This window comes from Sciurus vulgaris, assembly GCF_902686455.1.
Source record: "Sciurus vulgaris genome assembly, chromosome: 5".
Taxonomy (NCBI): Eukaryota; Metazoa; Chordata; class Mammalia; order Rodentia; family Sciuridae; genus Sciurus; species Sciurus vulgaris.
In genome coordinates this window covers 66379543-66406089 of record NC_136465.1, presented here as the reverse complement: position 1 = coordinate 66406089, position 26547 = coordinate 66379543, and the positions used below count along the sequence as shown (strand labels likewise).

Sequence of the window (26547 nt, the reverse complement as noted above, 5' to 3'; positions counted from 1 at the left end):
GTTCTTTCTCCCTAGGAATTTCTGGCCAGTGGCCTGAAATCACAGGACTTTGTTCAGTCTGCACTGTGAGGGAAGGAGGGAGTCTTCAAACTTCTGTAGCCCTGGACAGATGTTTGTTGAGGAATTTGGGCCAGAGCACCTTCCCTTTAGAGAATTCAGTGGAGGGATGAGGTTGGCCCAGGGCACATGCAGGAGTTGGTGACTAAGCTGGGCAATGGGACTCTGTATCTGGAACTTAGTAACCAGCTTAGCTCCTCATGTGGCAGAAAGATTAGGAGGTGAGCAGCTTTCCCCAAAGCCTCTCTGGAATTGGGTAAGGATTGGCCTGGGAATTAGTAGGAATGGCATGAAGAGATGGGAAATAGTGATGTACAGGTTTAAAGCAAAACCACTAGGCTGAAGAAGGGGCAGTAAACTGGAGCAGTGACAGGAGCAGCTTTGTTTGTCTGGAAACTTTGGGGTCCAAGTTCTGCAACAGGGTTTTATGGTAAGTTTGTGCAGGCCTGAGAATATGCTGGCTCTATCTTGCATCAAAATTCAGGGACAGGAAGAAAAGATTACCTGTGGCCTTTGGTTTCTCCAGTGGGTGCTTGTGTGGGAAGGTGGAGGCAATTAGTAGGGTGGCTGCTGAGGTTTCTTCCTCCCCTGAAAAGAGCCTGCCTTTTATACACTGATCCCAACAGATAGTTAAATCATTGTTAGGGTTCCTCAGATTTAGTCAGGTTCTTTATTTAACCCTTAGGCCACCACTCACAAAATTTCATCCCCTGATCCAGCATGAGGCCTTAGCATGCCTCCTCTCTATTTGCTGATGGATGACAGCAGCTGGAGAGAAGTATTGTGAAGGACTTTGGAGCTACAGGTTAGTGCCCAAGTTTGTTCTGAAGGGCATGAGTCATCCAGGGCTACTGGGTGAATTAATGAAAAGGCTCCTTTGCGAGGATTGATCAAGAAATGTATGGTCTTTAGGGGAAATTAGACCTGCCTATTTTTTCTGATTTTTGATGTTCCTTTAGTTACCAATTAACTCCCCTCAACTCCAAGGAAAACAAGCTCCTACAGAAAATGGACCTGAGCAATTCAATTTGTCATCTTTTTGTCAAAAGAGATTGAGGTCTCTTTCCTGAAGAGATCTTTTGCTGCTGATTTGGGGTAGAAAGCGTTAAGACAATGGACAGCATTAGATTGTTTGACCCCTTTGCTCCGGTTTAGTGATTTTATTAAGCTCATAGTTCCAAGACTGTGGTTTGGGTTCATGGGGATGTTCTGAACAAGTCCTGGGAAGGATGCTGGGATACTCCAGGGATGTACCAAGCCTAGAAAATGTATTCTACCAACCTCCTTCTGGGATCTTGATCTGGATCCTTCTGTGTGACAGATTCACACAGTCACTTTTGTACTTGGGGGAACTTTATTAGTAATAGTATTTGTTCAGTGAGAACGTCAGGGATAAAAAAAACAAAAGTCCTAAAGCAGTTTTAGTTCCATACTAAAAATATAGGTGATGTCTTTTTGGTTTTTTTTCAGCTTTATCATTTGGTAGATCTAATTTGATATGAGTTCCAGAGCAGGGGAAGGGGCTGTTGAAAAATGGGGAAGTTGAGAGAGTATTATAAGAAGCCCATCTCAAGATCAAAAGCACCAGTAGGATTTTTCAGGGACATTGGTGGAGAGATGCCCACCTCAGTCATCTCCTAGGTAAACACTCCTCCCAGTGTCCAGGACCCCCATCTACCCCCACGTACCTGCCTCACCCTAAAGGCTTTCAGTCTGTCACTTGAAGAAGCACACAGCCAACCAAGCCCTGACTTTCACAGTCATTAAACAACAAATATCCATTGAGGTATGAATTCTAGGGGATGTATCTATAAACAATAGACCAAGGCCTAGCATTGTGGGACTTACATTATAGAGGAGGGAGATGGGAAATAAACAATTAGCATAGTAAACAAGTATCATAGACTTTATATCAGAAGTCAAAGAGTGCTATGGGGAAAGACCAAATAGAGTTAGGTAAGAGGGATCAGGAGTGGGTGGTGTGGGTGGTGGCAATTGTAAAAAGCTGGTCAGAGGGGGCTTCATTGAGAATGTCTGAGCAAAGTCTTTCCAGGAGTGAGAGAGTTGGCCTTAGGATATAGGAGGGTGAAAGTTTCCAGACAAAGGAAAAAAAAGGTTAATGGTCCTAAACAAGAGGTTGAAGGTCTTGTTTGAGAAGCCCCAAAGGGGCCAGTGAGCCTGGAGCAGGAGGAGTGAATAGAAGATGTGGTTAAGAAGTAATGGGATTGGGATTGTGGCTCAGTGGCAGAGCGCTTGCCTAGCATGTATGAGGCACTGGGTTCGATTGTCAGCACCATGTATAATAAATGAATAAAATAAAGGTCCATCAACAACTTAAAAAAAAAAGTAAATGCAGCATGGGGGCACAGACCAGGTGGGGCCTTGCTGGCCATTGTGAGACTACAGCCCTTAGCTGGGACCTCTCCAGCAGAATACCTGGGACCATGACCTGGCCAGGTGAAGTCACTGCAGAATGTATGACAGCTGGACTTCTCAGAAAGAGGCATCTTGGAGGGGAAGGGCAGTAATAAAATGAACCTTAGCTTTAGACTACAAGGAGAGAGAGGAGAAGATGAATAGGGGCAGCAATGTAAAGAGGACTAAGTGAAAACCATAGCCTTGAGGCTGTTTGTAGGTACCAAAGAATAAAGAGAAATGAGACTTTTCTTCTTAGAAAAGCATAGGCAATATTTTAGTAGTACTTGACAATTGTTTACCATTTTAGTGAATTATTCAATGACCACTATTGGTCAAGCTATTGTCGATTAGAGCACATAAATGTTCATGGAGGCTCTCTCTTGTTGCTCATGTAGGATATTAAAAAATATCTTTAAAAAGTAGCTGGGACGTTACAGTGACACTCCTTTTGAGAGGAGTAACCAACTGAACAATTCCTTTCTAGGATGGAGTGTGGTCTGTCCTATCTCATGGGAGGAAAGTAAGCAGATTTTAGAATTTTGAGGAGATTAGCTTGATGATATGGGAGTATGGGTAATGTGAACTCCATTCTTCATCTCCAGGACTAACTCCATCTTTTGATAGTGAAGCCTGAGGGAGTGAAAGAGGAGGAGTGCCCTTCAGGACTCTCTGACTGCGCCTGGGTCCCTCTTGGGTTCCATCTCACCTCTGGTCCCTTCTATGCTCCTAGAGCCAATAGTTCCCTCCTGGCAGGTGTGGGACTCCGTCCCTGGAGGCAGGCTGCCTGATGCTGATGAGGCAGAGGAGGAGGAGAGCAGAGCTGACCAAGGGACCCATGCAGTTAAACATTGTCTTGGTTTGTTGGGAAACAGCAGGCAGCAGAGACAAGGGGAAGGGCTTGAGATGAGCTGATAAGCCTTTCTGGCGTGATTGGGTCTCTCAGCCAATATGTTCATATCAGCTACTGACAGGTTCTGTCTTCCCTAATGTTTCCTGCTTATCCAACACATCAGATCAATTTATGGACTTATTAGGATGAATTGTTTACAACCTTTATTTCTTCACCCTCACAGTAATCAAGTGCCCCCGTGGTACTTGAATTATGGATGTGTAGACTACTTCCAAACTAGAGATTTGGAAGAAGATTTAGAAGGTGAAGAATATGAGAAGTCTGTTCCCCTTTAATATAACTACACATATTTAAGTGTACAATTTGTTAAAGTGACTTACATGTACACTCACAAAACCACTGCCACAATCAAGATAATGAACATATCCATTACGCCCCCAAGTTTTCTCCTATCCCCTCCTAACACCCTTCCACCCGCTGCTATGGCATCCCAATGTAACCACTGATCTGTTTTCTGTCATCACACATTAGTTTGTTTTGCTTGGAATTTTATATAAATGTAAGCGTAACTGTGTACTTTTCTTTATTTAGTTTCTTTCATTCATCATAATCATTTTGAGATTCATCCATAGTTTTCTTGTGTCAGTAGTTCATACCTTGCTATTGAGACTTCTTTATATATTCAAGGCACAGTCTTTTATCAAATATACCTTTTACAAATATTTTTTCTCATTCTAAGTCTTGTCTTTTTCCTTTTCTTGGCAGTCTTTTGAAGAGCAGGCATTCTAAGTTTTCATGAGATCCAGTTTATCACTGTTCTTTATGAACTACTTTTGGTATCACATAAAAAATCTTGTCCAACATATAGCCTTATATTTTCTTCCAGACAATTTTACGATTTAAGGTTTTACATTTTGGTCTATGATTTATTTTGAGTTGATTTCTTTAATACAGTGAAGTTTTGAATTGAAGTTTTGTTTCAGTGTATGGATGTTCACTTGTTCCTGCATCATTTGCTGAAAAGCTATCCTTTTTCCAATGAATTCCCTTAATGTCTTTGTAAAAAATAAATTGTCCCCTGGGCTGGGGAGATAGCTCAGTTGGTAGAGTGCTTGCCTTGAAAGCACAAGGCCCTGGGTTCAATCCCAGCACCACAAAAAAAAAAAAAAAAAAAAAAATTTGTCCCTATATGTGTGAGCCTGAGGTTGAACTCTCTTCTGTGCCATTTATCTATTTGTTTAACACCAATAACATACCATCTTAATTTCTGGAGCTTTATAATAATGTAAATACGAAAGTTGAATGGAGACTAAAATTTCTTCTTTTTTGAAGTTGTTTGGCTAGAATTTTAGAATCATTTTGTCAATTTCTATCAAAAATTCCACTCAGATTATGATTGGGATTATAGTCTATCAATCAATTTAGGAAGAAATGACATCTTAAGAATATTGAAACAGGTCTCAAAGAGATATTTGCACATCCCATCTGTAATAGCATTGTTCAAAATAGCCAAGAGGTGGAAGCAACCCAAATGACCATGGATGTATGATTGGATAGACATAGACATATGTTATATGCATACAATGGAATATTAGTTAGCCTTGAAAAGGAGAGACATCCTGTCACATGCTGCAACATGAATGGACCTCCAAGACATTATGGTAAGTAAAAGAAGCCAGTCACCAAAAGACAAATATTGCATAATTCCATTTGTACAAGGTATCTAAAGTAGTCAAATTGATAGAAGTGGAAAGTACAATGGTGATTGCCAGAGGGTTGAAGGGGATTGAAGATTGGGTGTGGAATGTGAAGTGGTTTAATGGATGTAGAGGTTCAGTCTTGCAAGCTAAAAAAGTTCTGGAGATTGGATACACTACAATGTGATTAAGCTGAATACTACTGGGGGGAAAAAAGAATATTGACTCTTCTGACCCATGAACATGGTATGTCTCTCCATTTATTTAGGTCTTTAATTTTTTTCAGCAATGTTTCGTAGTTGTGACTGCACACACTTTTTATGACTTTGGTCAGATTTATTGTTTTTCATATTTTTAATGCTATTGTGATTGTGTCATTTCTTGTGATTATTTGTTCCTAATATCTAGAAGTACAATTGATTTTTGTATTCTGATCTTGTATCCTGCAACCTTGCTGAATTCACTTATTGGTTCTAATAGATTTATTTGTGTACATTCCAGAGGATTTTCAGCATAGAATATCATCCTGTCATCTACAAATAAAGCAGTTTTATTTTTATTTTTTCAATGTAAATAGTCTTTAATTCCCGGACTTATCTTATTTCCCTGGCTAAGTCTTAAGCACAGTGTTGAATACAAGTGGTAAAAAATAGACACCCTTGTCAAGTGTGGTGGTATATACCTGCAATGCCAGTGATTACAGAGGCAGATGCAGGCAAATCACAAATTCAAGGCCAGCCTCAACAACTTAGTGAGACCCTGTCTCAAAATAAAAAATAAAAAGGACTGGGGATGTGTCTCAGATGTGAAACACTTTTGTGTTCATCCCTGGTACAAAAGAGAAAGACACCCTTGTCTTCTTCTCAGTCTTAGCAGTCTTTCACTATTGTTTGCTATTGTATGGTGTTTGTAGATACCCTTTACCAGGTTGAGGGAATTCTCTTCTATTCATTTTCTCAGAGTTTTATCAGGAATGACTGTTGTGTTCAGTCAAATACTTTTTCTTCATCTATATAATGCTCGTATGATTCTTCCTTTTTAATTTGTTAATATTAAAAATTACGTTGATTTGTTTGTTTGTATTTTGTGGTACTGGGGATTGGACCCAGGGTCTTACCCATACTAGGTAAACACACTACTACTGAGCTACACTCCAGTCCTACATAGATTTTTTTAAAAAATTTAAACCCATCTTATATATCTCTGATAAACTCTACTATGTAATATATTATCCTTTTTACATAATTTTTGTGGATTGATTTGCTAATATAATATGCAAAATTTTTGGTTCTATGTTCATGAATGATGTTGGTCTTTATTTTCTTTTCTTTTAGTGTTTTTAGTCTGCTTTTGTTATCACAATAATGCTGGTTTCAAAGAATGAGTTGGAAAGCCTCCCCCACCTGCCCCACAATGTTCTAAAACAGTTTATCAATTTTTGTAGAATTGGCATTATTTCTTTGTTTAGAAAATTCAACAGTGAAGTCATTTGGGACTGCAGTTTTCTTCATGTTTTTTATCCCCCCCCCCACACACAAAAAATCGATTTTTAAAATAGTTATAGAGCAATTCAGATGGTCTCTTTCTTCTTGAGTAAGTTTCGGTAGTTTGCATTTTTCAAGGAATTTGTCTACCTCACCTAAATTGTTGCAGTTATTGGCATAAAGTTGTTCATATATGTTGTTCATATTATCCTTTTAATAACTATAGAATGTGTATTAATGACATGTCTCTCATTCATCAGACTGATAATTTATATCATCTAAGAGTATATAAATTATATTTTCTCAAGGAACCAGCTTTTGGTTTCATTGATTTTCTCTATTGTTTTCTATTTCATTGATTTTCACTATTTCCTTGACTTACATTGGGTTTCATTTGTCCTCATTTTTCTCACTTCTTAAGGTGGAAGCTGAGGTAATTGATTTTGAACTTTGTCTTCTTTTATAGTAATAGTCATCTAATACTATACATTTCTCTGTAAATACTACTTTAGCAGCATCCACAAATTTGGATATGTTGTATTTTATTTCATTTCACTCAAGATACTTTCTAATTTCTCTTTTTTTATTTGATCCTTGTGTTATTTAGAAGGGTGTTACCCAATTTCTAAATATGTGGGAAGTTTCCAAGGTCTTTATCTCATTGATTTCTAATTTTGTCAGAGAACATATTTTGTATGATTTGAATCCTTTTTACCTTGTTGAAATTTGTTTTGTGGACCAGGATATAGTTTATTTTAGTAAATATTTCATGTACACTTGAAAATAATTTATATTCTACTGTTGTTGGTTAGAATGTTCTGTAAATGTTATGTAAGTCAAGTTGGTTGATACAGTTTTCAATTCATTTTTATTCATATTGATTTTCTGTCATCTTGTCCTATAAACTATTGATAGGCAGATATTATATTAAAAAAATCTTTGACTTTGATGAGTAATTTTTTTTTTTTTTTTTTTGGTGGTGTTGGGGATTGAACCCAGGGCCTTATGCTTGCAAGGCAAGCACTCTACCAACTGAGCTATCTCCACAGCCCTTAATGAGTAATTTATTTATCCTTGCAGTTCTATTAGTAGTTGCTTCATGTATTTTAAAGTTCTGTTTTTAGGAGAATATGAGTTTAAGATATGATGTCTTCTTGATGAATTGACTCCTTTGTCATTACCGAAATGGCCTTCTTTATACTTTGTTCTGAATTTGCTTCATGTGATAATTAAGGTAAACATTCCATCTTCCTTTTGATTATTATTAGCATGAATATCTTCTTTTTTTAGGGTGGGTGCTGGGAATTTAACCCAGGGTTTTTTACAATACTGAGCCACCTCCCCACCCTTTTTTACTTTGAGGCGGGGTCTTAATAAATTGAGACTGGTCTTGAACTTGCAGTCTTCCTGAGTTGCTCGGATTACAGGCTTGAGCCAACACACCTCATGATAAATCTTTTTATATTCTTTAAAAAAAAAAAAAAAAAAAAAATATATATATATATATATATATACTTTTATTTTTAACCTTTAAATGTCTTTTTTATTTGAAGTACATTTCTTTTAGGGAGCAAATAGTTGAGTCTTGGTAGTTGTTTTTTTTTTTTTTTTTTTTTGTAAATCAATCCAACCATCTCTTTTAACTGTGATATTTAGACCATTATATTTAATACATTTATCTACATGATTAGGTTTAAATCCATCATCTTGTACATGTTTTGCATTTGTCCTATTCATTCTTCTTTGTTCTCCTGTCTTCTTTGGATTAATTGAATTTTTAAATTATTCCATTATTAGCTTTTTCCTTTGCTGGCTTATAAGTCAGAATTCTTTGTTGTATTACTTTAGTGGTTACTTTAGACTTTGTAGTATACATCTTTAACATCACAGTTTATCTTCAAGTGATATTGTACCAATTTGTATATAAGAACTTTATACTACAATTAAATTTCTATCCTCTTGACCTTTGTGCTCTTGTTACACATTTTATTTTTCCACTTGTTATAAACTCATTCCATTGTTGTTATTTTTGTTTAACTAGTCAACTATCTTTTAAAGAGATTTGAATAATAAGAAAACAAGTCTTATATGTTTACTCACAAAGTTACTGTTTCTAAAATTCTTCATTCCTTTGTGGGTGTGTATTTCTTTCTGGCATTATCATTTCCCTCTGCCTGAAGGAAATTCTTTAACATTTCTTGTAGTATGGGCCTGCTGGTGATGGATTCTTTCAGGTTTTGCAAGTCTTAAACAGCTTTTATTTCACTTTCCTTTTTGAACAGTATTTTTGTTGGTATAGAATTCCAGGTCGACCCCCGCCACCTGCCACCAGTCGTTACTTTAACAAATGTGCTCCTCTATTACTTGTTTGCATTGTTTTCAATGATCAATTTGTTGCTATCCTTGCCTTTATTTGTCTGAACATATGTATCTTTTTCTTCTAGTTACTTTAAAGATTTTTCCCTTAAAATCTCTTATCACTGTTTAAATAATGTGATTATGATGTGCCTTGGTTTATGTTGCTTCATGTTTCTTCTCTTGGTGTTTGTGAGCTTCTTGCATCTATATACTTTTTCACCAAATTCGAAAAATTCTGTCTTTATTTCTTCAAACCTTTTCTGACACTTCTTCCCTTTTGCTTCCATTACAGGCTCTAACTACAAGTATATTAGTCTTTTTAAAGTTGTCCCACAGCTCACTGACACCTGATCTTTAAAAAAAAAAAAAAAAAAAAAAAAAAAAAAAAAAAAAAAAAAAAACTCTCATTTTTCTCTGTGTTTTATTTTGGATAGTTTTTGCTATGCTTCAAACCATTAATTTTCTTTTCATTCATTCTTTTTTTTTTTTTTTTTTTTTTGAGACAGAGTCTTGCTGTATTGACCAAGCTGACTTTGAATGCCTGAGTTCAAGCAACCCTCTTGCCTCAGCCTCCTAAGTAGCTAGGATTACAGGTGCATCTGGAAAACAAACTAATCTTTTCTCCAATTTATTATTATTATTATTTTCTGCTGGGGATCAAACCTAGAACTTTACCCATGATAAACACTGAGCCACATCCCCAGATTGCAGCTCCTCCACTAATCTTTTCTTTTACTATACCTACCCAGTATACTTTTTATTTCATATGTTGTAGTTTTACTTGGGTCTTTTAAAATATCTTTCATTTCTTTAACTTTAAAAAACATATGCAGTAGTTATAAGTTTTATGTATGTATGTATTTATTTATTTGGTACTGTGGATTGAACCAGGGATGCTTAGCCTTTAAGCTATATCCCTAGCCCTTTATATATTTGTTTTGAGATAGGGTCTTGCTAAGTTACTCAGCTTCACTAAATTGCTGCCCCAGCCTTCCAAGTTGCTGGGATTACAGGTGTGCATTACTACATCTGGCATGATAAATTTTAAAATGCCATCATCTGCTAATTCTAACACCTGCTTAAATTATGGATCAGGTTAAATTGATCAATTTATCTACTTATAGATAATCAATTGATTTATCTACTTGTTATGAGTAATGTTTTCTTACTTCTTTGCTCTGCAGCAAAGAAACTGGATTCCAGGCCTGGTGAAATTTTTGCTTTATTGGTTGCTAAACATAAAACTAGTCTACAGATATTCCTGAATTCTTTTGAGACCAGAGAAACCTCTTGATCCTTTTGAATCTTGCTTTTAAGATTGTTAGGTAGGTCTGAGAGTTTTGTTCAGTCCAAGGCTAATTATTCCCCATGACTGAGAAAATGGTCTTCTGCATACTCTATTAATACCAGGTGATTCTTGAGATTATTCAGCATGGCTGGGGAGAATAGGTACCATATCAGCAACATTACTTTTAACTTTTTTTTTTGGTACCGAAAATTGAACCCAGGGGCACTTAAACACTGAGGTATATCCCCAGCCCTTTTTTGTACTTTATTTAGAGACGGAGTATCACTGAGTTTCTTAGGGCCTTGCTAAGTTGATGAAGCTATTTTTTAACTCGAGATCCTCCTGCCTCAGCCTCCTGAACTGCTGGGATTACAGGCATGCACCACCTTGCCCGGCACTTTTAACCTTTTTGAATAGTTCTTTCCCTTGTCTCAGTTAGTGTCTTCACACATATGTTCTGACCAGGACTGAGTTAAGGGCTTGAGAGGACCCCGTGAAGATATCTGGGTTTCCTTCTCTGTGCACCCTTTTCTGGTATTCTTTCCTGTGAACTTCCCTATTCATTTTGGCAGCAGATGTAGGTTCATAGTGAAAAAAAAAAAAAAAAAAAAAACACAAAAAACAAAAAACAGCATTTCTGATATTCATAGTTGGTCTCAGTCAGTGGTAATGAAAACAGAAGCAGAAAGATTACTAAAGAGGAATCTGAGTTCAGCCTGCTTAAAGCCCCTACCTGACCTTAAGAACAATATTTTTTTGAAAAGAATTATAGACTGTGGGCTGTGCTAATACTCCTGGTTATTTGTTATTCAGTGAACTCTTTATTATTGCCTCAAGTTACATTAGGGAGTGATTGGTGTTTAGCAGAGTACAGATATAGATTGAAAGCACACAGTGAAAAAGGCCTGGACATGGCAGGTCCTAAGTAACTTGGTGATTCTTGATTCCTGTGGTGGTTGTGGACATCTAGACAGATGTCTCCTGCAGTGTGTATGCTCCTAACCCCCAGGATTATGACTGGCAATGTGGGGTGGTAGGAGGAGGACATATATGTGGATCATGAAGAGGATATTGACAGATAATGAATAGCCTGTTTTCTTCCCACAGGTGCCTTCTTCATCCCCTACCTCATCTTCCTCTTTACCTGTGGCATTCCTGTCTTCCTCTTGGAGACAGCACTGGGTCAGTACACTAGCCAGGGAGGTATCACAGCCTGGAGGAAGATCTGTCCCATCTTTGAGGGTGAGTGACTCTGTGCCTGATTCCCAAGTATCTTCTCTAGTTGGTTATAAACCTTATTTGGGATGACTGAGTAAAGAGCAACAGTTTTGGGATTAAGATAAACACATGTTAGACCTTTGTTTTGTGGACTGAACACTGAACTGGTCACCTGATCCATCAGAGGATGAGGAAAAAATTGGGATAAGATGCAGCAAAGGCTTTAGGTTAAATGAGTGCAGTTATTTTAGCTATGTGTATTTTAAATATATAACAATAATTATATTTTAAAAATATAGCCATGATTTTGTTCTTTTAATTAATTAAATTAATTAATTAAAAAAGACATTTAATTAATTAAAAACATTTAAAAAGAATTTTAAATAAGAAAAATTCTTAAAGTAATAGTTCTATAATCTTGACATAATAACTTTAAAATTTAGGATGTTTTGTGCTGGGTATGGTGATGCACACATGTAATTCCAGTGGCTCAGAAGCTGAGGCAGGAGGATTAAAAGTTTTTGAGGCCAGCCTTAGCAACTTAGTGAGACCCTGCCTCAAAATGAAAAATAAAAAGGGCTGGGGATATGACTCAGTGGTTAAGTGCCCCTGGGTTCAATCCTTGGTACCAAAAAAAAAAAAAAAGGTGTGTTTTATTATTTTTCTCTCTGTATAGGATTTTCTTTAAGTTTTTATTTTGAAATGATTATACATTCACAGGAAGTTACAAAAATAGTACTAAGGGGTTTGTGTACCCTTCATTCAGTTTCCCTTGATGTAATAATAGCAAAATCTGGACACTGACATTGGTACTATCCAGATATTGATATTGATATTGATATTGGTACTATCCTTATCCAGATTCCAGCAGTTTTCCACACCTTCTTTTGTGTATGTTTGTGTAATTTTATCACACACGTAGGTTTATGTAACCACCATCAAGACATCCACTGTTCTATCAACACAGTGGTCTCTATGCTGCCCACTTATGACCACACTTACCCATTCTCTAACTTCTGGCTTCCCCTGTTCTGTTCTCTTTCTCTGTAATTTGGTAATTTTGAGACCATCATGTGAATGGGCTCATGCAGTATGTGATCTTGTGTCTGGCTTTGTCACTAAGCATGATGCCCTTTAAAACCCTGGATCATGTAGGTTGTTCTGTGCATCCATAGTGTTTTTCCTTTTCATTGCTGAGTGGTATTCCTTGGTATGGATGTATCACAGTTTGTTTAACCATTCATTTGCTGAGAAGCATTTGGGTTGTTTTCAGTTTTGTGGCTTTATTTCAAATTTCCTTTCTCTTTCTATATAATTTATAATTTATTAACATGGAATGTGCACAACGTATGTTCTCTTCAGTTCATTTTATTTTCTATTTTTTAAAAAATCAAGCTTCTGGGTTTTTAAAAAAATTTTTTAGTTGTTGATAAACCTTTATTTATATGCAGTGCTAAGAAACAAACCCAGTGCCTCACACGTGCTAGGCAAGTGCTCTATCACTGAGATACAACCCCAGCCCTTAGGTTGATATTTCTTGATAAGATTTATTAAATTGTTCTAGGAAAATGTTAACCGAGAGTGTCACTAGATGTGAATAGACATCTTTGTCTATATCTTGAACAACCCTTAATTTTATCAGTGGTTCCCAAACTGGGATCAGTTGAGCACCTTTGACATATCCTGTGGCCTGTGCCCAATCCTAGAGGTTGTGATTTAAATGGTCTGAGGTCTATCCTGGGCTTGGAATTTTGTAAATATTCCAAGGTCATTCTAATATACAGACAAGTATGGAAACCACCGTGTTAACATCTTTTGTAAAAACTTGCAATAAGGTTGTAGCTGTAGAATTAATGTTTCATTTTATACACCTGCAATTATTAGAAAGAATGAACATATTTTAAAAGTATTCATTCACTATTTGTATTTCTCCTTATGTAAAATGTATTTTCCTGCATTTAACTTGTGCTTTTATTTTTCAGAAACATCAGAATAATTCTGGGGAACAATAACTATTAGTATCATGAAGTTAGTCTTACACATTTTAAAACTAACTAATTTCATGAACTTTGAGAATGTGATGAAATTGACCAGACATGGTGGCACAAGCCTGTAATCTCAGTGACTCAAGAGATTGAGGCAAAAGGATCACAAGTTTGATGCTAGCCTGCGCAACTTATTGAAAGCCTGTCTCAAAATAAAATTAGAAAGGGCTGGGAATGTAGCTCAGTGATAGAGCCCTTGTCTGTCATGCTCAATGCTCTGGGTTCAATCCTTAAAACAGGAAAAAAAAGAAAAAAAAAAAAAAAAAACAACCCAAAAATGATGGAAGATGAAATGAAAGGGCATAGGAAGCATGCCTACTGCAGCAGAAGACAGGAGAAAAGTCCTGGTCTGCCCTGGAGGGCTGTTGGAGTCCAGAAATTTCATTTTGGGGCTGGAGTGGTAGAGTTGGGCCTGGAGTCTTCACTGCATCACTTTCTGCTTTAGGGGACTGACAGTGGAGTGCAAGCTCTTTCCTATACAGTGGTGGGTGGTATGTGAAGAATCTGGGTACCATCCCCATCCTAATCTGCAGATCCTATTTCCCAGGTATTGGCTATGCCTCCCAGATGATTGTCATCCTCCTTAACATCTATTATATCATTGTCCTGGCCTGGGCCCTCTTCTACCTCTTCAGCAGCTTCACCACCGACCTCCCCTGGGGAAGCTGCCACCATGAATGGAATACAGGTAAGGTCACCACTGTAGTGTCCCCTTCTTTCTCCTGCTCTCCACATCCACCAACGATGGGATTGTCCCAATATCTCAGGCAACCCAATCCTCAGTCTTAACTCAGGACTCACAGAACTCAGTCAAATAGATCATGGAAAACTCACATCAAAAGTAATGCAAGGGCTTCATTCGTTAGGAATGAAGGAAAGGGAGGGGGGATGGGAATGGGAAAGACAGTAGAATGAATCGGACATAATTTTCCTATGTTCATATATGGAACACATGACCCGTATAACTCCATATCACATACAACCACAAGAATGGTTAGTTATAGTCCATGTATGTATGATATGTCAAAATACATTCTACTCTCATGTGTAACTAAAAAGAACAAATAAAAAATTAAAAAATAAAAAGAATAAGCACATGGGGCTGAGGTTGTAGCTCAGTGGTAGAGCACTTGCCTAGTATAGGCAATGTAGTCCCAACACTGCCTATATAAATAAATAAATAAATAAATAAATAAATAAGATTTACCAGCATCACAAGAAAAATGTCATAGGCTTTAAAAAATAAATTCATGTATTCAATTAATGTATTATGCAAATAGAACTGACTTCTTTAAAATATAATTTAGCCATTTATTTATTTCAATGTGAAATACAGTTTTGATGTATGTGTCTATTATTTGTTAATTTATTTATTTTTCATGTCTTCTTTTTGATACTACTTCAAACTTATAATTTATTTGGGCTTAACTAGGGAATGAGCTGTTTTGTAGGTCACCAATAAAATTTATACTAGCAATTAACTCCTGTGCTTCCAACACAATGTGAGCCACCTATGCCAATAGAATCACTGAATCTGATATATTAAAAATAACAGCAACAACAAAAATCTAGGTTAAGAATGTCCAAAGGAATTGTCTGTGAGGATGAAAGTATTCTCCACACTGTTCAATACAATAGCAAAATTACATGTGTCTATCCAGCATCTAAAATGGGCCCAGTACATTTGAGGAATAGAATTTTTAAATTTTTACTTAATTTTAATTTAAATACCTATGTGAACTAGTGCTACCCTTTTGGAGAGCACAGATGGGGAGCATGTTGACATTGCTCTGCTTGGTTTCTTGTCACACACCATGCTTTGATTGTCCAAATATTTTTCAGGACTTGTCCATGAGACCTCTCCTTTTGAAATGGGAATGGCATTTTGTTAGTCAGCTTTTCATCACTGTGACAGAATACCTGAGAAAAACAACCTAAAACTTTGGGCACATGGTTTCAGAGGTTTCAGTTTGTGGTTGGCTGGTTCCGTTGCTTCAGTCCTGAGGTGAAGCAGAACATCAATGAGAAGGGCATGGTAGAGGAAAAATGCTCAGCTCTTGGTAGCCAGGAAGCAGAGAAAGGGTGAGGAAGGTGCAGGAACAAGATATAGACACCCAGGGCATACCCCCAGAAACCTACTTCCTCCAACCAGGCCCAGCCTCCTAAAGTTTCTATCACCTCCCAAGAGTCCATTCAGCTATGAATACCTCAATGAATTAACCCGCTGATGAGATCAGAGCCCTCATGATCCAATCACCTCCCCAAAAGCCCCACTTCTTTTTGACATTGCTGCACTGGGGACCAAGACTTCAACACATGAGCCTTTAGGGGACATTCCAGGTCCAAACCATAACAGACAGTCAATTCTTTCTTGTGCAGATAAGTTATTCAGTGAGAACTGGAGTTTAAATTCTTTACTTGCCAAGGAAAAACATTTTGCAGGGTTTAGTATGGTATTTTTCATTGACTTATGATCTTGCCCCTGCCTTCCCCCCCGCACCAGTGCTGAGGATTGAACCCAGGGTCTTGCACATGGTAAGCAAGTGTTCTACCATGGAGTTACACCCCCAGTCTCACCATTACCATTCTCATACTTCACACTTCCTTTCTAGGCAGTTCCTTGCCCATCTCTTCCACCACCTTTATTTTACTATCATTTGTCTATTGAGAAGTCAAATTGTGGGTGCCTCCCCTGACACTCCAAGATTGCATTAGACTCCTCTCAGATGTATTTGGTGGTATGTGTACTGAGCCCTGGCCCTACTGTGGTACTTACCTCATTTTTTGTGTTTCGTGGCTTGATTTTTCCACTAGTCCACAAGATTGCAAGGCAGAAAATACTCTATCTCTATAGCCTTTGTGTCTAGCACAGCTGGCTAGCTTTCAAGAAAGATTTGTTGAAAGCAAGGTTTAAAAATCTTTTTCATTCTACTATTTCCTTTTCTTTTTTGTGTGTCTTTGTACACTGAATCACCCTTGACAACCAACTTGTCAGATAGTAACCATTTCATCCAGATTCCAGCAGAGTGCCTCTTGAAAAAAATTTGGTGAAATTTTGGTGGCTAAGAGCTTTTGTTTCAGAACATTAGTAAGCCTATCCATCTTTGGGGTCTCTGAGATAATTCTGAGGCAAACTGAATACCTGGATCTTTTGTTTTCAGACATATTTTTTGTCCCCTCTCTTAATGGGTCTGGTTTCACCCAGAGCCTGGCCTCTTGAATGGCATAGGCCATCCTGTTGAAATAATGCTTTTCTTCAAGGAGAATGATATGGTGTAGTGGAGAGAGCCTTCCACAGGCAATCAGTCTTTCAGCTCTATTCTAAGCACTGGGGATATGGTAATGTATTTCCTAGAACTGTCATTCTAGTGGGGGGAGATAGACCATGAACAAAATAAGTAAGTCATATGTATTATGATAGAAATATATATATATATATATATATATATATATATATATATATTCTGTTAGAAGAAATGCTATGGAGAAAAATAAAACAGGGAGTGGGATTGGGATTTTAGGGGTCAGGGATTTTAAATAGGGCAATCAGGAAAGGCCTTACTGAGGTTGCACTTTAATTTGAAGGAGGAGAGGGAATAAGCTGTTAAGATTGGACAACCACTCTAGTTAGTGGGGCAGTAAATACAAAGGCTTTGCAGTGCACAGTGCCCAAAACATACAGGTAGGAACCTGGGGCCAGTGTGACTGAAACAGGGGGAGTGGAAGTGGGAGATGAGGTCAGAGATGTTGAGGGACAGAGGGAAGAGGGCCTTAAAGTCTGCTGAAGGAGTTTGTTTTTTTTCTCTGAGTGGGATGGGATACCCATTGGAGGGTTTGAGATGAGGTTTAACATAATCATCTTGGCTGCTGTATGGAGATTTTATAAGGCAAACGAAGGTAGAAGCCAACTAGGAGCTCTGAAATTGATGGTGACCTGTACCGGGTGGTAGTGGAGATAACAAGAAGGATCAGAGTCTAGGTATTTTAAAGGTAGAACCTAGACAGTTTGTTTACCTTGATTCCAGCCCACATTTGATCATTTATGAATCCTCACAGGCAATTTCTAAGAAGATTCATTTTATTCATATGTACAATGGGGAAACAGTATCTGTCTTAATATTTCCTGGGATTATTATACTGATAAAATATTAAAAAGAATGCCAACTCTCTATGTGAAACTCCAAAGTGACATACAAATAATAAAGAGCCACAATTTATTGAGCACTTTAGATTTTTATTTTCATTTAATCCCCCTATCAATCCTACAAGAGGGACATGAATGTCTACATTTTAGAGATCAGGGGAGTGACACTTAGAGCATAGAGCTGTCACTTGTACAAGGTCACACAGCAGATACCCAGAGCATCAGGATGCAAGCCAGAGCTTTCTGAGCTCCTGGTACCTGAACTCTTGTCCTCTGTGCTATATTACTTTCTAGAAGGCATTCATACCATTCCTCAAAGGCTGTGACTTTACACAGGATGACTTCCTGGGAATGAGTGTATATTCTGAAGCAGTTGGCATGCAGAGCATCTTTCCTAATGCTTTCTGATCATGCTTTATGGAGAATATCCATGCAAACATTTATAAGCCAATAGTAAATGTGTGTGGGAAAGGTGAGGTGGGTTTTTGAGGATGAGGAGTTCTGTAGAACTGTAACTCAGTTATTTCCAGATACCTCACTTTCATTCTCCTAAAATGCCTTCTCATTCTCTCTAGTTTTGCCAAATGTTGGCTGACAACCTTTCTCTTTCTTCCTTCCCTGGGACCCACGGGTAGAGAACTGTGTGGAGTTCCAGAAGACCAATGGATCCCTGAATGTGACCACCGAGAATGCCACCTCCCCTGTCATCGAGTTCTGGGAGTAAGTGGGAGGCCATTTCCCCATGTGAACATGGGAGGTGTATTCCACAGAAGGGTAGAGGGTACAGTAATCAGTGGACAGCAGGGGAAGAGTTTCTTCTTTCCTGGTCCTGTCACCTAGATGGCCTTTTTCTGTCTTGGGGTCTGTATTTGTCGTTATTGCAGAACTGGTTTCAGAAATAAGAATTCTGCAATTCTTCTCAGGCTGTGCTGGCCCTTCCCTCCAGTCAGAGAGGGTACATGCATATGTGTTCATTCTACTAACCACCCTCCTCTCTTTGACTGCTGTGTGTTGCCTCGTATCCAGCCCATTCCCCATAATGTTGATATTCATCGGGTGTGATCCCTGATATCAAACAGCCTAAAATCCTGGTTGATAAAATGCATGCTCATACCTCTTTCCTTGTGTTAAATTAGTACTCAGAGCAAACTTCCACAGGCACAGTTTCTATTTGCCACCCTTTATATCTAGCTACATCTCCAGGCAAAGGAGAGCCTCATGATCCTAGTAAAAAGAGTTGACCGACCTTTAGACAAGAGCCTGGAGGCAGGGCTCTGCAAGACCCACAGGAACAAAACTGAGAATCAGGGCTGGGGTGCAGCTCAGTGGTGAAGTGCTTGACTAGCATATGTGAGGCCTTGGGTTCCACCATGAACCCCTGAAAAAAAGAAAAAGAAAAAGGAGGAAAGAAAGGAGGGGAGGAAGGAGTGAAGGAAGAAAAGAAGGAAGGAAAGAGAAGGAAGCGGGGGAGATAGAGAGAAAGAGAGAAAGAGAGAGAGAGATCTGAGGCTGACATATGAAGTGGAACTAGACTCACCCTTCTCTCTTCAGGAGGCGGGTCCTGAAGATCTCCGATGGTATCCAGCACCTGGGGGCCCTGCGCTGGGAGTTGGTTTTATGTCTCCTGCTCGCATGGGTCATCTGCTACTTCTGCATCTGGAAGGGAGTCAAGTCCACAGGCAAGGTCTGTGTTAGATAGCTCCCTCCCCCATCCTGGGACTCCGTGCCCTAGTCTGGGAACTGTCACCCAAGAGTGCCCTCTGTTGTGGTCTAGTCTGGGACAGGAAGGAATGACCCAGCAAAGGTTTTTATGTGCTTTCCTTCCTTGATTCTGTGTCTCTTCTGGAATCAATACCATGTAATTCTGGAAAATGAAACAGGAGAAACAAAGGCAGGAAATATACCTCCAGAGGAGTTTCATCTTGGAATTTTCCATGTGTGTGAGCACAGTGCATACTAAACACAGTTCATGGCTTCTTGCTTCATATATAACAGTTCTGTGGATAATAAATTTGATTGGGAATATTCACCTCCAAATGTTCTCAACCAATTCAAGAATTTGGTGGTCTTTTCGTCCTACAGCATCCAAGGTGCTAGAGGGTATGCTGAGCTGGACTCTTGCCCTGGAGGTTTCAACAAGGCTTCCTCCCTAATTTGGCTGCCTGGTTGTGCTAAGCTCGTAAACTCTTGTGAGGAAGAGATCACATGTTACAGATCTTTTCATACCTGACAACCCTTGCCATAATTCCAAGCACTCTTGTTGGAAGTATGCCTAAATTCATTCAGTCACTTGACAACTATTTACTGAATATGTGCTGGGGAGGGCAAATGCTTAAACTGGAGGGAGGAGGCGGGGAGGGAGGTAGCAGCCTTAGGCTTCAGGGAGATGGAACTGAACAGCTGCACAGTTGAAGGAGGGAGCAGGAGAGGAACTCCTATGCCCTTTTTGGTGGGGTGGGAGCTCCTGCCTCCTGTCCTGCTGCTGAGTCTTGGGGCCCCTCCTTCTTAACTTACAAGTTCCTTGTCACTCATCTGCCCTTGACTAGGTGGTGTACTTCACAGCCACATTCCCTTACCTCATGCTGGTCGTCCTGTTAATTCGAGGGGTGACACTGCCTGGGGCAGCCCAAGGAATTCAGTTTTATCTGTATCCCAACCTCACACGTCTGTGGGATCCCCAGGTAAGAAGCCACAGATAGGGGCTCTGGAAGCTTTGTTCTTGGTGGAGTCCCTGCTCCTGACCCATCCCCAGGGCATCCCTGGAGATGGTGGGGTGCACCCTTCCTTCTGAAAACATCTGTTAGCAGTGGTCTGTGGTTACAGGTATCTGACACTGCCCCTTCTTGGTCCACATCTTCCAGGGAACCCAGGGGGCCTGAAGCCCTAGCTATATTTCTCAGGTACTTCAAATATGTCAGTCACCGAACAACTTTCTCATGAGCTATGCCCCTTTCCTCATGTCTACGCATTTTTCTCATGTTTGCATTTTCTCTCCCAATTTCCTTCTCCCAAACTTCCTCTCTATTTCTTGTCCCTCAGCCTATCACCATCCAGTGCCTGCCTTCCACCCACATGACCCTTTCCCAGTTCCTCAGTCCCTCCTGACACCAGCTGAGTTGGTGTTAAGTTTCCTGTGAGTTGTCTGGAACCTCTGGGTCTTTTTTCCTCCCCTCCTGTTCTTCCTTCATTGTCCACACTCCTCCAGAGACAACCAGTTTCATTATGGCTTCACAGGGAGGGGGCTGTGCTGCTGTTTGCAGATTGGTGGATGTGTAAAGCAAGGCCTGAAGTAAGAAGCCCCTGTCCCTGACAGGTGTTTTATTTTCTCCTCTTGGCAGCCATTTTGAAAGCTGGCAAAGCCAATGGGAGCATGGGTAAGCTCCACCCCAGAACCTCCCAGATTGTGTTACTCAGTTCAGTGCCATGTCTCTCCTCTGCTCTGCCTCCTTAGCACAGAGTGGGGTATATGTATAATTCAGAGATGCTCCTCTTGATTGTCCAAGGCTCCCTGTGACTGTGCAAGGGTTCCCAAGAGACTCAAGGGCAGATGACTCTCAAGGCTTACAAGACTATTCGATGGCCTTCCAGACCTTTCAAATAGTACAGCACCAGCACAGTCACTGAAATCACTGAGAGGGAGTGAGAGACAAGGGCTCCAGAGTTCTTTCTCAAGCCCCAGGAACTTGGTTCCTCCAGAAGCAATAGCTCCCCTTGGGAGAATTTGGGGTGATCCACAAGCTAAAACACCCTCAAATCTCCTAGCCTCCCCTGACAGAGTTGTGAGGCTTTCCTCTTGACTTCTCCTGGAACTGCTGTGTTTCTAAGAAGCAGCTAGATGACCAGCCCTACTCAGAACTCTCCCCACAGAATTGAGTAATCTTGGTTCTGGATATTTCTCAATGGTCTTCCAGTAGGATGTGACCTTATCCTTCTGCTCTTCCATTTCATTTATCCTTCCTTCCTTCCTTCCTTCCTTCCTTCCTTCCTTCCTTCCTTCCTTCCTTCCTTCCTTCCTTCCTTCCTTCCTTCCTTCCTTCCTTCCTTCCGTCAGTCTTTTTTTCAACAGTGTGTCACTAAATTGTGGCCTTAACTTGCAATCCTGCTTCAACCTCCCCAGTCACTAGGATTACAGGTGTATTCTGGCTTCTTCCATTTCTTACACATTATAGAAATGCAGACTGCTATTTCCTCATTTCTGTGCAGGCTGCAATCCAGTCGTGGAGCCAAACTATAGAGACAGAGGGGTTGAAGTTAAAGGATCCTCAGAGATCATCTAATGCAGCCTCCTCATCGCATAAATGAATAAACTGTGAATCCAGGGCAAAAGTAGCAGGCAATGCAAAGGTGTATTTTGTTTCCTGAATCATAAGCCCTTTTGATTTATATGAAACCAAGGGCTGTGATGGAGAGTAGGTATCAAGCAGGAGGTTGTGGGTGCAGTAGATTTGAGGGAAGACTTTGAAGACCACGTGAAGAGTCTGGTGTGGGTTTGCCATGCAAGAGGAAGCATTGTGGTTTCTAGAGCAGTAGAGCTGTGAACCAGTGGCTAAAACTCAGCTTTCCTTGCAGATAGGGCTGGGTTAAGAGGAAGGGGAACTAGGCAGGGAGATATTCAGGTAGACTGAAAGAGAAAAAGGAAAGAGGGGTCCAGTATTTATAGCTTTGTCCTGTTCAGCTATTTATAGTTAACAAGTGGTGAGGGCTTACTATGAACCTGGCACTGGTAAGAGGTTTACATGCATTATTTCAGCTAATCCTCACAACAGATCAATGAGGTATCTCCATTTTACAGATAAAGAAATTGAGGCCTAGAGGGCTTAAAGGATTTTTGATCTTCACACCTGCAACTGGAATCAGGTCTGAATAATGATAAATCCCACATACTTTGGTGATCTCCTCTTGAAAGCAAGGACCCTATCTGCTCATCTTTGTTTTTCTCACAAGCTCACTCATTCAGCAAAAATGTGTTAAGCATCTATTATGTGTCAGGGCTGTTCTAAGTACGGTGTTTGGTGTATAATAGCTTCCAGCCAACATGAAAGTGGGCCAGGTAGCCTTCAACTCTGAGAATTAACAAGGCCATGTGCCTGTGTCTGGGTTACTATAGGGAATAAGACTTATTTTAATCTGCACTTTGGATACCATCCTTCTAACCCCAGCCAACTGAAGGCTGTGCAGGGAGCATATGTCTTCCAAGTGCTTTGAGGCTGTAGGTGGGGGGACCTGTTTCAAGAGCAGCCTGGTCCTGGTCCCATGCTGAAGCCAGGCCTTTGTCATCAGTGAGCAGACCAGCACCTGCAGGGTGGGATGCCCTGCCAGATCCCTAATTGAATCTATTTGGCACTCTGCAGGAAGTGTGATAATTCCAACTGGCACTTGCCTGGCACTTGAGAAAGGTGCAAAATCCCTGTTAGCCAACACAAAGACCAAAGACATTTCTCTCTGCCAAGCACGGAGGCTGGGGGCCTGGAGCCAGGCAGAGTCAATGCTGTGTTCCTCTTGTTTCCGCCTTTTCTCTGCCAGGCTTGCTGTGCATTGGGGGAGTTGCTGCCTTTCCTGGTCTCCAGGGCTCCTCCCTTTTACACTGAATGGCCCCTGGGGGTTCCCATGCAATGTATGTTTCATTTAAGTGGCACGTTTCTTTCCTCATCCTGACTTTCATTCTTCTGAACTTTGGTAGATGGATGAGGGCAGGGGGAGGGAAGTAGAGTGTCCAAAGAGCCCTGTTGAACCTTTTAAATTCCTGTGTTAAGTAATTTTGATGAAGGGTTTGTCTAGGGAGAAGGTTGAAATCATGGATCAGAACTAGTTTTATTTAGCATAGAACCCTGAAATTAATAACTTCTCATTATCACTGAGAGGCGAGTTGCTCTGTAAAATAGTAGCAACCATGAACAGCAGCAAAAGCTTGCATGAGTGCTTGACAAAATTTAATCTTCACACCAACCCTGTGAGTCAGAGGTTAGCATCATTTTATAAATAAAGACACACTTAGAAAACTCAAGATTCTTGCCTAGAACCACAAAACTAGCGTGTGAGGGAGTTTGGGTTTCCTCCCAAATAGTCTTTTGGAGTCTACTGTCTTAATCACGTGATAGATCTTTTCCAAAGGATATGAACTATTTGAAAGTTTTAAAGACTGTTTTCTAAGCTGGGTGTAGTAGTGTATGCCTGTAATCCCAGCTACTCAAGAGGCTGAGGGAGGAGGACTGCAAGTTCAAGGCCAGCCTCAGCAATTTAGCACAGCTCTAAGCAGCTTAGTAAGACCCTGTCTAAAATAAAATAAATAAATAAATAAATCAAGGGCTGGGGATGTGGCTCAATGGGTAAGCACCCCGGAGTTCAATCCCCAGTACCAAATTAAAAAAATAAATAAATAAGGCCGTTTTCTAAAGAAGGGGATAGGAAACTAATGTTTATTTATGTGTTAAACATTTTGTACACATTATTTGTTATATTTATACCCACTTTTCTGATGAGAAAAGGGAGATTCTGAGAGGTTAAGTAACTCTTAATCACACAACCAGTAATTAATAGAGTTGGGAATTAAAGCTGAATCCATCTGACCATGCTTTTCTATTTCACACTAGATAGATAGTCATAATCCTGGGGGGCAGGACTTAAGGTTGAAAACATCTTTACTGGATCTTCTAAAGGTTTCTCTGTTCTTCTCTCGTGTGAACAGCCTCATTTCGTCCACATTCCAACAAGCGTTTTTCAATCTTGTTTTTTTCTTGATCTGTCTTCTGCCTCAGACAAAGACACACCAGAGTTTTGTTCTGGAAACTGGGGCTCCTGCAATGGGCAGAAGGGAGTATGTCACCTGTGGTGGGGAACAGAACAGTTTGCTCTGTGTGTTCCTTCAGCTTCCTTCTGACCCCATTCAGATCTCCCACCCCAGCAGGTTCGTCAAGCGGTGGCTGTGTGGAGAGCTGGGCTTGCCAACCCCCCAGTGAGAGGTCTTTGGTCAAAGGCAACAGAACGCTGCAACCTCCTGCAGGTTTCTCTGTTCTCATTAATCTCTCTTCCCAACTCATTCTCAGCCTGCCCCCTCCACCTCCCACCCCTGCTGGGTGAGGTGAACCACCAAGTCACGCTTTCCCTTATTATTTCTTTTGTGCTTCTTGCATGATCTCCTTTCCTTGGTGGCAACTCCTGCCTCAGGGAACACCAGGGATGGGATTCCCAGTGAGTAAAGGGACAGAAGATGGGAGACATTCTCGCCTTTCCTCTATCTTTCTGTGCTTGATCCCCATTCCTGCAGAAATGAACGTGTAACAAGAGGAGTGTCCTGGGTGTGTCCCTGATGCCAGTTCTCAGGGCTATAGGGCTGTGATCCCTCACCTGGCTGCTGTTCATTAGGACCACCAGGAAGCTTTGAAAATGGTACAGTTTCTGGGTTCTCCTCCAGTCCTCAAGATTCTGTCTCAATTGGGGGTGCTGACTGAGGAATCTGGGATTCTGGGGTAGTTTGTCTGCCTATGGGACCCCGAGACCTTACATTGTAGAGGAAAATGGGCACTTGGGTATGACTGAGTGTGATAAGGGAGAGCAAGGTGGAGGTGATGGTTAAAGGGCAGGGAGAGAGGCAGGGAAAGGGACTGTGGAGCATTGGTGTATGGTGGAGCATTGGTGTATGGGGAAATTGTAGGCTGCTTAGTGGAGAGAAACCATGGGGGCTGGAGGATTTGGGGGTCCTGAGTGGGCTAGACCGAAGGCATAGATAGGACTGTCCAGTGCCCCTTCTGTAAGGACACCTGCCTGGGCAATGTCTGTACCACAGCTTGGTGTTCTCTGGTGGTGCACTGTCCGCTGAAGGCAGAATCCTCTGGAGTCACAGGACCCCATGTCCTGCAGCTCTGAAGAGTTGCTTACTCCTGTTGCCTTGGTATTCTTTCTCTTTGGGATGTTATTCTAGCTGTTAGATCTAAATCACAACATGCAAGGTGGGGTCAGCCAGCTGCAATAACAATAGCAATAACTGCCTAGGCTTAGCTGGAGAGGTATTTTCCATACGCATTTCTGTTCCTCTAGACTTCTTGTGAGTGGAAGATCATTCTCCCCGTTTTTAAACAGAGGATTCTGAGACAGGAGGAGCAAAGCTACATGCTCGAGGTAGCCCTGATGTCCAGGACACACATCCCTAGGTAGCCTGCACCTGGATCCCTTCCCTGCTGGTCACAATGCTATGAGAACCTGGAATAGGAGAAAGTGGGGAAGAACCTAGGCTTTGTTTCCCATGATAGAACACTTGACCCCAGACCTGGCTTTGCTCTAGAGCTTTGCCCTGCCCCGCCATGACTTCCACCACAGGTCCTCTGGTCTTGTCCTTTCAATTCCTGTTCCATACTGATGATTCTCAGGACACTCCATTCAGGGGCCCGGGATGAGAGCCATTGGGTCTGTAGGAGTGGCAGAGCGTGCCTGCAGTGGCTTAGAGCAGGTTCTCACTATCTCTAGGCAGCACCTGGTTCATGTCTGTGTCCTCCCTTGGAGGCCCAGTGGCCTGGCTCTCCTGGAGTTCAGTTTTCTTGCCTTTTACCTTTGCAGGTATGGATGGACGCGGGCACCCAGATCTTCTTCTCCTTTGCCATCTGTCTGGGCTGCCTCACAGCCCTGGGCAGCTATAACAAGTATCACAACAACTGCTACAGGTGATTGGGAGAGTGGGACCTGAAACACATACCCGCATTCCTGCTCTCTCCCTAGCCATGCTAGACCAGGGGTGAGCCGCATCAGCTCCTGCATTTGCCCTGTCTGTACCCCCATTTTTCAACACTGCAGGGCTGTGGAGAACTTTAGGATATAGAGAGAGATTGCTTCTGAAAAAGGTGAAATAGCAGAGGGAGACCAAAGGAGGGACCCAGCTACCTGGCTGATTCATAGGTCAGTGGGATCTGGAGTTACAGTTAAGCAAGACTGAGAAGCATTGTCATACATTGGAGCCCTGGTCTTGCCTGCTTGATTTGCCCCAGCAGACACTGAATC

The 26547-nt window shown here is 40.7% G+C and overlaps 1 protein-coding gene across 1 annotated transcript in view; it reads left to right on the top strand.

Moving 5' to 3' along the window:
- Positions 1-26547, top strand: part of LOC306661943 (sodium- and chloride-dependent GABA transporter 2-like) — a 36443-nt gene that overhangs the window by 3838 nt on the left and 6058 nt on the right. Inside the window, 6 exon segments of the mRNA XM_079141300.1 lie at positions 11260-11394; positions 13963-14103; positions 18195-18279; positions 19111-19243; positions 20106-20240; positions 26110-26213. Of these exon segments, the coding sequence (XP_078997426.1) occupies positions 11260-11394; positions 13963-14103; positions 18195-18279; positions 19111-19243; positions 20106-20240; positions 26110-26213 (733 nt within the window).